The sequence below is a fragment of the Scatophagus argus genome, chromosome 16 (genome assembly GCF_020382885.2).
Source record: "Scatophagus argus isolate fScaArg1 chromosome 16, fScaArg1.pri, whole genome shotgun sequence".
Taxonomy (NCBI): domain Eukaryota; kingdom Metazoa; phylum Chordata; class Actinopteri; family Scatophagidae; genus Scatophagus; species Scatophagus argus.
In genome coordinates, this window is record NC_058508.1 from 12,304,256 (window position 1) to 12,317,460 (window position 13,205).

The following is a 13,205-nucleotide window of genomic DNA, read 5'->3' on the forward strand; positions in this document are numbered from 1 at the left end:
AACACAAATTCAGCGTAACTAGTCAACTTTAAGTCCCCAAAACACATTCATCTGGAGCAGTAGCTTGTAGTTCATTTCTACGCTTAGTTATAGCTGTCTGCAATGATACCAAAGAGGATCAGCACCTACAGTGTCTCTGGTTCTAAAAAAAAAAAACAAAAACAAATTGATAGACAATCTGAAAGCCCTTTACAACTGCAGTGTCATGTCATAGCAAGTGGAAATGTACAGCTGGAAGTTCCAAACTAGCTTTCTGAGCCAACAGAACTTTAAAAAGGAAACATCTCAAGCTTTTGAATGTGAATGGACTTCACCTCCTTCCAGTAAAAAAAAAAAAAAAAAAATTACCCACTGGGGGAAAAAGACACTAACTACAAGACAGAGGCCTTCATTCCTCAGTTTTCTAATGCTCACCGTGAGAATGAGCGAATGCTGCCTTTCATGTCAAGCAAGTCACGTGGGGCATGACCAGAGGGACAGTGGCGCTGTGACATGGGGAGCAGGGATTGGCTACTGCATGCCAAAAAGCTACTTTCTCATTGGCTGTTGTCTGCCTCCAGGTCGTTTTGTCACACTTGTTAGTGTTTGACGAAATGCCCTGTCCCTTTGATCTGAAGTGAAAGTAGGCATGCACGTGCATGCACACACATGCTTCACACCTCAACTATTAGAAATTGTTGGCTTCACCCTGTTCTCTGTTACTGTGTTTTGTGATTGTAGACTTTATTACATGCATAGTGACGAGCCATAAGAATGAGGGCACTAGTGCATGGATTATATGCGATAACACTCATACGCAAACATACACGCACAGGTCCACACAAACATATCAGACTAAATTTGCACATCTAATCTCTAGCTGTTGAAAGAGCCATGCTCTCCAGACTGAGAGAAAATATGAATTCAAGGTTCCAGACGTTATTTACCTTCTATCAGACTTGAGACTTTCTGATCTTTTGTCTCGCAGTATATCTGAGATCTCTAGTATTGACAAGCAGGGAGTGAGTAAGACACAGTTGGAGGTGGAGTTAAAGAGATCCAACAAAAAGACCTTTTTTTCCACTAACTAAATATTTCCTAGCACCTATTGCAAATTGTGTTTTATATGCTAGTGATCATACAGAGGACTGTGTGTGTGCATGTGGTAAGAAATGTGTTCCCACACTTCCTCAAAGCCCAGCCCTGATTTCTAGTAAGGCCGACTCTTTATAGAAAGCCCTAATGTTCTGTTGGGTTTTGCCACAACTCGAAGGCAGGATGGGGTGCGGTGGTGAAGGGAAGACAGAGAGAGATGGAGAGTAGAGGAGAATAAAAACGTTAGATAAGGGGTAAGGGGGTGGTGGTGTGGGTGAGGATTCGTTCCCACTGAAGCCCAGAGACGAGGCGTCTTTATCTGGCACAGAGGCAGCTTCACAGGTCCCTCAGTGGAGAATGGAGATTGGGAGGTCTGGGGTTGTGTGCGTACAGTCTCACCCATGAACACAGCCACACACACACGCTCACACACTTACAAAGATAAACTTCAATAGCAACCAGACTAAACCCCCCTCCCAACACCTTCTGCTCAGCCTACCTCCATCACTTTTCCTTCTCTCCTCCTCTCTTTTTGGTGCAGCTCAAATGTATGAAACTATCTTAACGTCTGATCTTATCTCCTCTGATATTCTGTTTCTCATTATTTCATTCCAACAGCTTTGACTGTCTACTCCCAAAACTTCGCCCCAACCCCCTGTATCCCTCTCTGTCTCACTCTTAAATGCAAACGTCTTTGATGGGAATCCATTCATGGATTTAATGGATTTCTCTGGCCTTTTTTCCAGGATCTGGGAGATGTTTTCAGAAAAAAAGGGAAAAGCTGGCCTGCCCAGGCTCTGCTTCCAAGAGCATGGTGGACTGCAGAGGACAGCATTTCTGTCTGCTTCAAAAGAATGAGAAATTTTCAGCTTACAAAACAGGGTGAACGAGTCAATATGGATCTGAAAGTTGGCTGACTTCAATCCCATGTGAAAAAAACAGGACACAACGAAGCAGTGAAACTTCTCCCTGCCCGTTCCTGAGTCAAACTTGGAGACAGATAAGAAAGTAGAAAAGAGTGGAAAGTAAGATGTTCTACCTTTAGTGAGTTTTTATTTATTTATTTATTTTTTCAGAAGCATGCACTTTCAGCTGACAAAAAAGGATGGAGAAATCATTAATCTTTTGCATAAAAAGTGAAACTAGCATATTGCTTATAGTGTTATCACTTTAGGTTTCAGCCTCAATGCTTTGAATACACTCCAGATTTCCTGACAACAGTGGGTCACTTTTTTCCCAGTGTATAAAAACTTTGCTCTTGCAAAGAGAAAGAAAGAGAGGAATTAAAGTGGGGCAAAAAGATAACTTATAGCTGCAAAACAGCTTTCACATGTCCAAAAAAGGACAAAAAAAGGAATTACAGGAAATGGCAAGATTTCTTCAAATCAGGATTATCCTGTAATAAGCACACTCTTTTCTTTGAATCTCTCACCCTTCAGTACCCCTGGTTCTGTGTGCCATATGGAGCCAAAATGGCCGTCTGGGTGCTTTGGAGGTCCTTGCATTCCGGGGCTAATGCTGCGCAGCTGGCGCGGGATGGTGTCTAATGAAAAATGCTCTCTTTGATGGGCCCTGCCGAGGGATTAGGTTCTGATCAACACCACCTTAGGTCAGCTTCCTGCTAGACCAGCACAAGATTATGAGTGATTTCCCAGCCGTGGGTCCAGTTTCTGTAGTGGCGACTGGAGCGAATATGAGACAGAAAGAGGGAAAGAAAGAGAGATGGAAACTCAGAAGTTCTAATTTAAGTACTTCCTGGTTCACTAAGATAGCAAAAAGCAAAGCTGGATAATGACTCTACTGAAATGCTGCGGTTTCTACACAATGATTGACCCTTAAGTCCAATCCCCTAACTACTGGGTACATTTCAAAACAGTATATCCCATGATGGTAAGAGGGTCAACCAAAAGACTTCAATTCTACAAATATATAAGTACATGTACTGGAGATACTTATGGCACCATTACCTTACTGGACTTTAAGTTTAGGATCTAGGAGGTAGTAAAACACTATAATAACAGGTGGGGTTTATGCAGTGTTTAGAACAGAGTCTGTAAGACTGCGACTCTGTGGGTACCCTGGGCATACACACAGGCGCAAACATTAAGATGTACTCATCTGTATAACTGCACTGGCATGACAGACACAGAGGAACAGGTTGCAGCAGATCCTTCCTACAGTGGCAAATCCAAGCAAGCCCTCCTCTGCTGGGGACTCAGCAGGCAGAGCAGATCGTTCACTAATAGCAGGTGGCAGTTCAATCCCCGGCTCCTCTTGACCACATGTCCAAGTGTCCTCGAGTCAATGAACTCCAATTCAAAACCAAATACAATTCCCGACAGCAGTGCCAGTGAACTGCATAGTAAGTTGCTGCCACTGGTGTGGGAGTGTGTGTGTGTGTGTGTGTGAATGTCATATTGTAAAAAGGTTTGGATAAAAGCACTGTATAACTTGTCCCCACACACAGACACACAAACATGAGTCGTTTCTCACTATCAACACTGATGAAAAACAATAGCTTGACAGCGACAACATTGTTCACACGTTCTGTGACAAATATCTATGGCAGAAGGAGACATAAACAGAGACAGATGTACAGAGAGACAGAGTGGGAGAGGAGGTTTGTGATGCATACAAAAGATGAAAAAGGTTGATGTCTGAACAAGACTACTGCTAAAACAATATGAAAATATCTTCTAACAGCCACAGGCTGAAAACTGTTTTAACTCAGTTCTTGTACACTGCAAAGCCGAAAAAAAGCTATTTCAGGACATCCTTCTTGCACAATCAACCATTCTCTCCATTATCTTTTATGTTATTTTGTGTTAGTGAACCAATGAAGAAACTGACCATACCCCATCTTTCCCCTCCTACCCTTGACCCACCTTCTCTTGAGCAGCATCCTTCTCCTGCTGGTGGCTTCTCTGAAGGTCACTGCGGATGCGGTCCATGTCAGCATGGAGCCGGTCCAGGGATGCCTCTTTGTCCAGGAACACCCTTTGTTTTTCCTCCTCCTGGAGTACTGCCATTTCAGCCAACTGTTGTTTATGTTGTGCATATGCACTCTGGAGTTCTTCACGGAGACTTGACAACTGGGCTTCCAAATCTGAGATCCTCTGGAAGAAGACAGAAACAGAGATGGTGGATTCAGGTAAGCGATATTATCCAGTGTCCTGTCGACATTTTGTGGCATTCGTTTCGTTCAGATTCTTTCTCTGAAGAATGTGTGAGTGACAAAGTGAAACAGAGAGATTCTGTTTCCTGTAAGATACAAACATAAAAACATATATATATGTACAGGCTACATTGTATCTTGCCAGTACAGTAATGAGAGATACATTCTGGTTAGATGCCAAACTGCGTTTCTTTGCATTGTACTTGTACATGTGTAATGACAATAAAGTTGAATCTAGTCTAATCTAATTATATATATTGATAGGTATGAAGATCCCATAGACACAGTCACAGACAGTATGCAAATGTGAAGGAATGCTTCTACAGTTAAACTAAGTTTCACAAGCATGCTAAAATGGACATTTGCGCGAAGGCTGTTGCAATGGCCTGACCCTCTCTCTTGACCTCTTTGTTTATTTCAACTGCTCAGCCACAAATTTGCCCAGAAGAGCCCTTTAATTGTAGTACCAGTGAAAGTCAACATTACATTGTAGGAATTGCGAATAAGCACAACTCCATGGCCTTTAAGACACCAACACTAAGACTGATACTGTTCTGTCAAAGCATCACTAACCTGTTATGATGAAGAATGTTTCTTTCTTAATGAAGATTTCACATTATTACAAACTGCAAGGTTCAGGACAAGTACTTACTTAATGTGCATTCTTCCATGTTACAACTTGATATCACTGTCCTCAAACAGGGTATTTATAGCACATAAAGAACAATAGACATATTACATTTATCAGGATAATATGATCGTTCCCTACAATTTTCCAACAAGCAAAAATCACTGGAGTGAACTGTAGGTGGCTCTAAGATGAACTCCACCTGCATTGTTTCACACTTCTCAACCTATACTGAACGTATTCCTCAGCTGTTGCACATCCTCATTACTCTCCTTGGTTCACTTGGTCTATTTCTCACTTTGGGTTGCACTGTGTCCTCTGCGTCCCGCCCGCCCCTCCCTGTCCTCAAAAGCCTGGGCATCCCAGGACAACGCCATGTTAAGGCAATCAGACAGAAAGTGTCTGAAGTCTTTTTTAGTGGGCACTGGGGAGAATCAAAGAGACTTCAAAGGAGTGTCACAAAAACAGGCAGATGCTACAGCTCTGTGTTATACACCCCCCCAACGCTCACTGGCACACACAGGCAGATCCACTTGTGCACACACAACATACATACACAACAACACATGGTCCTGCTGTCAAACAACACATTCAGAGAAAATATGATGTAAAAAGAAAATAAGCATGCAATCCTCTCTCTCTCTATGTCCCACTCTCCTGTCTCTCAACATTACCAGTCTCACTGCTCTGCTCGTGCATTCAAGGGCGAGCAGCTATTAGATCCGAGCCCTGAAGAGTCTTTAATGTATAATTCTCTCTTTAACAAATGTGGATGATCTGTATTCCAAAAAAAATCTTTTAATAAGTTAGAGTATAATCTTCCAGAACAGAGGGATTGGCAATGACACTTCAGAAACTTAAGAGGCCAAAAGAGCATGTTTCCTTTGGAAGCGACTAAAGCACAACCGCTTCAACGGGGCATATGTTAGCATGCTCATGTGGAGCTTTGTGAAAAAGCAGCTTGTCCTGATAATAGTGGAGTGTCAAATGAAATATACTGGGTCAAACTGTGGCAGCTAAGAAGACAGAAGTCTGGGAGAACAACGGAGGAGAGAGTTGAAAAGGATGGCACACTGGTTAACAGACCAGATACATTCAATCAAGAGAAAATGACACCAAGTCAAGTGTAGGTTCGTTAAATAGATATGCTGGCATGGCTGTGGAGTTTCCTGAAAACATTTTAACCCACATACTACTGTCCTTACAAACTGTATTATGACAATTATTTAGTCAGCATCCTTGATGGACTAAACAACAAGGATGTGCTGGTAATAAAACTGCCTCTGTTCATCACTTTAATGTTGAAGCTAATAGAGGTGCTTAACTATTTTGTATAGTTTACTTGCTGAAGTAAATCAAATTTGTTACTTTCCACCGCTGATCTTAGATTACTTAGTTTCATTATTGTACTAGTGTGCTTTAAATGTTTGTGGATTACTGTGAGCAAGAAGAGAGTGATGTGTTTTCCATCCAAACAACATTCTATGAAGGTTACATAACAAAAAACAGGCAGATCTTTCTCACAGTGGATATTATGACTTGGCAAACACAGGTGCAACTAATAGCATTTATCATAGTTGTATTCCACATAGCCATGTCAGAGCCAGGGCCCTGGTGTTGTGCATGCTGGCTCACACACATGGCTCACAGGCACACCTAAATGGAACGGAACCATAATTAATCTTATTAGTGACACCTGTGCTTTTCCTGCTGTTGCAACTCAAATGGCTGCTGAGAGAATAGCTTGCATCAGTACAACAGGTGGAACATTTTTAGCATTAACTCTGTCGACCTGGGCTGTAAATCTGGGATAGACTTCTTCTACCGTGAGAAGCTCTTAATTTGAAAGAAATACCTTGAAATTTTGGGGAATGTCTGTGTATTGACTATGGAGCTCAGCTTGTGCATGGATTATAAAAACAGTATACAGTGTAATATGTGAACCTTCAGAGCTCCATAGTTAAAACACATACGTACAGGAGAGAGGTATAGATCTTTTCAGCTAACTCTAGGCAAGAAAGTGAATAAGCACAAAATGTCAGATTCCTTTAACACAGTGGTGGTCACAGTGGTGTCCGAGGACCCCCAGGCGTACCTGAGGAGGTTCCAGGGTGTCCTCGGCAAATTCCTTTGATTCAACACAACGACAGAATGTATGACAGTTATGGCGATGGGTTTCATACACTTTCTGTAATGAATCTTCTAAAAGCAAAATTCTCATCAGACGGGGGATCCTGGAACAAAATCTAATCAAACCAGTCCGACTGATAAAATAACCTGACTTCTAACTTGTTCCTCACAAGATAAATAATGCATTAGTGCTTAGAATCAGCTATACACAATATGTCAAACATTATTTGACTGAACTATGAAAAGAAGGTAAAAGCACCACCACGGATGTTTTACTGTCATCAGAAAAAGACTCATCTGGCTGAGGTCCACGATGTGATGTATGCACATACTAAATTGCTTCCTGTTTTGAAAGAGATCATGTTGTAACACTCAACACATCACAGAGCATCAGCACTTACTGATGACTTTGCCCATGATCAATTGTTTTGAATAATAAAAAAAAAAACAAAACAAAAAAACAGCTGGGTTCTGGCATAAATACTCAGATGTGTATGGGAAGACGTGATGAAATCACTTAAAGTACCGCAAACACAGTGCCATGGGATACTCATCTGCTACTGGAAATCACTGAGTAACAAGACAAGATCCACTTGACAATATGAGATCTCAGGGACCAATCATTTGGTAAATGACAACACACAAACACTGAGAAAAATCAGTGTGCATGCTGGTCTAGCTGTCTGCCTTTTTTTTCATCAGACATCCTTTTAGCTTTGTCTTAGTCTGTCATCGCACTCTTCATTTGACTCATCTTAATCACGTACTTGGGATTGAAATGCTTTGAAAAACTGACAGCATCATCATTTAGTCCGTCGCAGCCCAGAAGAAAGACCTCATAAGACGCTCGCTCTCTCCCATGCTGTTTGAAGTCCAGATGGTGTGCGCGCTCTTTTAAAAAAGACATAATTATTCAAGAAAATTATAACCATAAAATTAGTTTTAAGGAGGAGCTGATGGGGAAAATGTGAGTAATGGGTTTTCGCATAGAACAAACAATTCTGCTGTTTGCAATAAAAAAAAAAAAAAAAAACAAGGCTTCAAATTAATTTATAATGCTGGCCCCAGTTTTTGAAGTCAAATTCTTACTAATGTTTATCAATTGAAAGCCCTCACACTAAATACACCAAATAGAGCACCAGTGTATTAAGAAAAATAGCAATAGTGAAATATATTAAATAGCTTCATCATATATTACGATGAATTTTTAGACTGTACAGAGATGCTTTGTAGATAAGAAAGGTTCATTTTGCAGAGAATATAAAATAATGACAACATTGTGTAAATGCTTTTGGACAAGTTGAAAACTGTGTAATTATCCTAAACATATTTTTAGCGCTCCATGGTGGTTGTGCACACACACACACCATATATTTCACATCACAATATCTTTAGAAAAAAAAAAAGAACAAAAGAAGAGGCAACTGCATCAGGATTTGGGCGTCACAGTGACGGATCCCCAAAACAGCCTACAAAACTCTGTTGTCCTCTGGGGGGCATTGATCAGCCAACAGAAAAACACAGGACTGGCTGCAAGCAAGCATGTTTCACCAGCGACCCGTTTCATCATCCAGGACGGACAGCCAACCGAAAACTTCCTTTCACACTTTGGTACTTCAAGAAGTAGCTTATTCTTTAAGAGTCAAGTGTGAAAAGGGGGAAAACTGTGTGTCAGTTCTTTGGCTTGGTGGGATTTCAGCTACACTCCAGGCTTTGAATCCAGCAGCTTAATTCTAATTCTTTCATTAGGGATATCACAGCAAATGAAAAGGAATGATAATTTAACATTTGAATGTTGACAAATATTGGATGAAGTAGTCATCCTGAACACAAAAAAGCCCCATGTACACAACAGATGGGTCATATAGCTTTCATAAAGCGTAGCAACTACATGACGGGTGAAGCCAGAGTTTCGTGGAAAACAACCTCTGGTGGGATGAGGACAATATGTCCCTGTGTGAGCTTTTTTTTTATTTTTTTCAGCTCTTCTCTCCAATAGCTGCTACGACTCATTGGCTCTCCTTCTCAAACACAAGGCAGGAGTCAGGAATGATATTTATTAGTGTCCCGCCACATCAAGGGGATGAGTGCGTATTACTCATCTTATGAGTGTGTGGCTGACATTTGCTGTTCCCTTTGCCAACTTCCAAGCTGCAACCGTCCTTCCACTGATTCCAGGAAGACTGAGAGAAAAAATGAGACAAAGAGCGGCAGAAATAATGAGGCCTGGGTTCAATCACTACAGCAGGCATTTGGGTTGTCTGTTACTGACATGTCACTTGATGATAACATCACTGTCCATCTGACCCATGTGGTGGGACTGTGCGCTGTGCTTTGATGGGCCGGGAAAAAAAGAAGAACAAAAAAAGTGAAAGAGGAAAAGAACCTGTAAACATGGACTTTACTGGATGTGCTCTACGTTTTCTGTAAACATCAACAAAATGCTGTTTTTCTGAAATACTTTCACAACTTTCGCAGCCATGTGTCACGCATTCAGGAAGAGTGTCGGTGAGGACCAGAATGCTATCAAAGTGACAGTGAGTTCTCAGGAGTAAACAAGTTTGGTAATGCAAAAGTAGTGGCTCAGCTCAATGTAAAAAAAAAAAAAAAAGCTCATGTTTAATACATACATACACTGCTGCTGGTGTGCCAGCTTCTTGTCATTTCAACAGCACATCAGTGGAACAGTTTCTCACACAGGAAGTCAAACCAGCTCACATCCCCACCACTGTCACAAACCTCACAATCCTGTCTTCCATCTTTCCGAGGCCTGAGTAAAAATTCTTGATTTCTGCCGCTGTAACATTTGACATTAGACAGACGTCTGATCTTGACTCAAAATGCTGGCTCAAACAAACAGGAATTGAGAATACGAGTTGAGTACCGGGAAAGTTTGATTTCTGTCACCTCCTGACATGCTAAGATTTGTCAAACTGCACGTCACCTTGACATGTGGAGGACTGCATGTTATCAACAGATGTGTCCTGTTTTGATGGCATCTCAAGAAAACCAAATAATACATTAGTGGATGCCATCAGTGCTGTGAAAGACATTTCCCTAAAAATATGACAAGGGAGAGGACACAAGACTTTCCCCCCATGTTACACAGTTTATAGTCCTTAACGACATTTTAGACATTCAGAGTGGCCCGCAAAATATTTTTTCTCTGTGTGTCACAGGATACGGAAGAATATTTGGACATTTGAGCTAGAATCGGGGCCATTTTGAACATTAGAGGGAGCATCCTTTCTGGTTTCAATGTTAACACCTCAAACATAATCACGAACATGGACAACAAAATGATAGCCATTTGTCAAATTCTTGAATCCAGATATTGTTGGTTACCCAAGGAAAATAGGCTTTCACTTTCATTATACTGTAGATAACACAGATAACACCTTTTCAAAAAAAAAAAAAACTTTTAACTATTAGTGATAAATGTAAATTATCTGTAGTAAATTATGGTACTTAGTGAAAATAAAACCTAAAAAAGTTTTATGATTTTCTCACAATTCACTCAGCATCTGGCACCATCTGTGCCCACATTTGGTGTAAGCACATTCTGTCCACAAATACCACGTATGTCTGGCTGGATCCCTATCACCAGCTAACGGCCAAACAAAATTCTCTGCATGCTGACAATGTCCATTTCATCAGGAAGCCTGAAGAGTCAAACACATCCCCAGTTGGGGGCTGTTTTGCCAAATGGCTTCCCACAGAGCTCCAAGCTAAACCAGGCAGGAGACAGGCGAAGACAGGGCGAGGGGTATGAGATGAAGACCTGCTGCTGGTTTGGCTAAATTGTAACAAAATAGCCTCTCAGTGCCAGGGATGTCCATTAATATAGACCCAAATGTCATACGCTCACTGTGGATGTCAATGCTGTAATAAGAGAATCACCACCATTTTCTGGAGGGAGATGGCTACCTGTGGTGAGAGGAGAATGCCACGCAGAGATACACTTCGGTGGGAGTACAGGGCGCTTGATGCTGGTCCACAACCATACAGCGGAAAATGAAAGAGAAATTCAACCCAGTTTTTTTTAAAAACCGAATAAAAGCTTGGAGCTCAACAGGACAGATTTCTTCTCCTTCATCTGACTACCTGTGGTTCACGATTTCAAGTCTTTATACTTCTATTACGAAACCCCGCTGCGGTATAAAAATAATTTGCAAGAACATTAGAATAATGTTAGAAGTTGGTACAGTGTGATTTTTTTTTGTTTTGTTAATTCCGTTTTATTTATTTTTTTTAACTTCTTCTTACGAGTATCGCTGTTTTTACCAAAATCAAGTTTGTTTTTATTCAAACTAAATTTGTCTAAATGACGTATGCTCGCAATTTCTAGAATTATTCATATCTAATATTAATAACTGTCTTGCTTCTGGTTAAAAAGTGTCTTAACTCGCTGCGCTTTTGGAACCCCAGGAAACGTCAATGGGCAAAATACAAAATGGTTGTCCACAGGAGAACAGTGGGTCGGCGTGTGTGTGTGCGCACAAACATGGATCAGTGGAGACCCCCTACCTGGGCATCGCGCTTCCTCCACTCCTGGGTGTGCTCTTGGTGCTGTTGCAGGGCGGCCCTGGCCTGCCTCTCGAGGCTGCTCACCTCCCGCTGGCGCTCCTGGACCAGGCTGTCCTTTTCCGCGCTGTGCTGCTGCTGTAGCCGCGTCCTCTCCTGCTCGTGCTGCATGCGCTGCTCAGCCATCTGATTGGACAAGCAGGCAAAGAGAGACTTCATCAGCCAACACACACTCAGAGCAACCCTGTCGTCATGACAACTTGTCCATCCAGCGATCCATTCAACCTTTCTTCGTCCTACCGCTTCTACCCCTTACCTCCACCTAGAACACCCATCAGCCTAACCACATATGCGAAATTAGTAGGATGGGGGGAAAAAGGCAAGAAAAAGTTTTTTTAATTCCGCACATTGTCAGAGGACGTCATTATATGATGTGTTTACATCTGGCTTGCTCACCCGCCCTCCCACCTCTCCTGACAATTGTACAGACCGGCCCTCAATGTCCCACTCCTCTCTCTCCTCAAATCTGTCCCCCCTCGCCCTATTCCGCAATCGGCAAATAAAAGAGCAGTTAGTTTGGGCTATGTATGCAAGCTGGCAGGGGTTAGCCATCTGGTTGCAGAAACTACCCAATGCCCCATGCTATGCATCTGACAGCATGCGAAAATCGGCTTAGGCGTTAACTATGATGATCATTACAAACCCAAATCAAAAAACAGAAATAGAGAGGGAGGGTGAGTGAGGACAGCAGAAACTTTGAGCAGAACCAAGAAGATGTTAAATGACTCTTTCTATTGCTGTAATTACATTCTCGGGAATGATTTAAGCAATTTAAAATTCATTCAATTCATTCTGATGCTGCTATCATTGAGGTTTATGCCTCTATTGAAGGATATGTTAGTTTGCTGAAAGCAGTGAGAGTGTGTAAGGCTTGGTTGCAATATAAACATGCAGTAAACTTCAGTCTCACTGGAGTTACAACCAGCTACACACACAGTAGAGGATAATAAAACATATTTAATGGGACAGAAAGCCCCAATTTTTCAGGCTTAATCATCCTGTCATCTAAAGCTAGTCTGTATTCCAGCACGACCGTGAGCGGAGTCACCTGCTGAGAGGTGAGCCTTGCTAGTGGAGCTCCCCACCCCAAACTCCCAAGCCTTTCCCAGGCTCTGTTCTGTTCCCACTCCCCCATGGTGGTGGGACCAGTGACCCCCAGACCATCCTGCCGCGCAGCCCCAGCCGGAGCCTTGAAAGGACAGCAGGGGCCTGGGGCCCATTCGCCTCCCTGCTTTGAAGCTAATCCCCTGCACATTGTGCTTGACGGCACCCTACCTGGCCTGCCAGAGGAGCGGAGATCCACAGCTTCTATGCCCAGTGCCTGCTCTATATCCCTATCTTTGGATGTTGCATGCTATTCAGAGCAGGTGATGAATGAGGAGCTATCTACAGGAAGCCGGATTCTGTCCCTGGCACTCACAGGAAGGCACAATGGACACTTCATTTTGGCAGGCAAGAATTTACCATTCAGCTTTTGGGTGAGCTTTGCTAAATACCATGTGAAAAGGGCAATAGGAGGAATTATAGCTTAATAAAAATGTATTTTATCCCTGTGGCTCATTTAATGGCAGGCAGACTGACAAGCATACAGTAGCTCCTCAAGAAGCATCACAC

General features: G+C 42.2%; 1 protein-coding gene across 8 annotated transcripts in view; it reads right to left on the reverse strand.

Annotated features, from left to right (window-relative positions):
* cep112 (centrosomal protein 112) overlaps positions 1–13,205 on the reverse strand; it is a 94,445-nt gene that overhangs the window by 33,618 nt on the left and 47,622 nt on the right. For 7 of the 8 annotated variants that reach the window (XM_046414560.1, XM_046414559.1, XM_046414561.1 and 4 more), the window contains exons 20-21: positions 11,535–11,717; positions 3,960–4,190 (exon numbers count right to left, since the gene is read on the reverse strand). In XM_046414560.1, the coding sequence (XP_046270516.1) occupies positions 3,960–4,190; positions 11,535–11,717 (414 nt within the window). Of the gene's footprint in view, positions 1–3,959; positions 4,191–9,062; positions 9,191–11,534; positions 11,718–13,205 lie in introns of those variants that run through there. The other variant, XM_046414566.1, reaches the window with a different exon arrangement.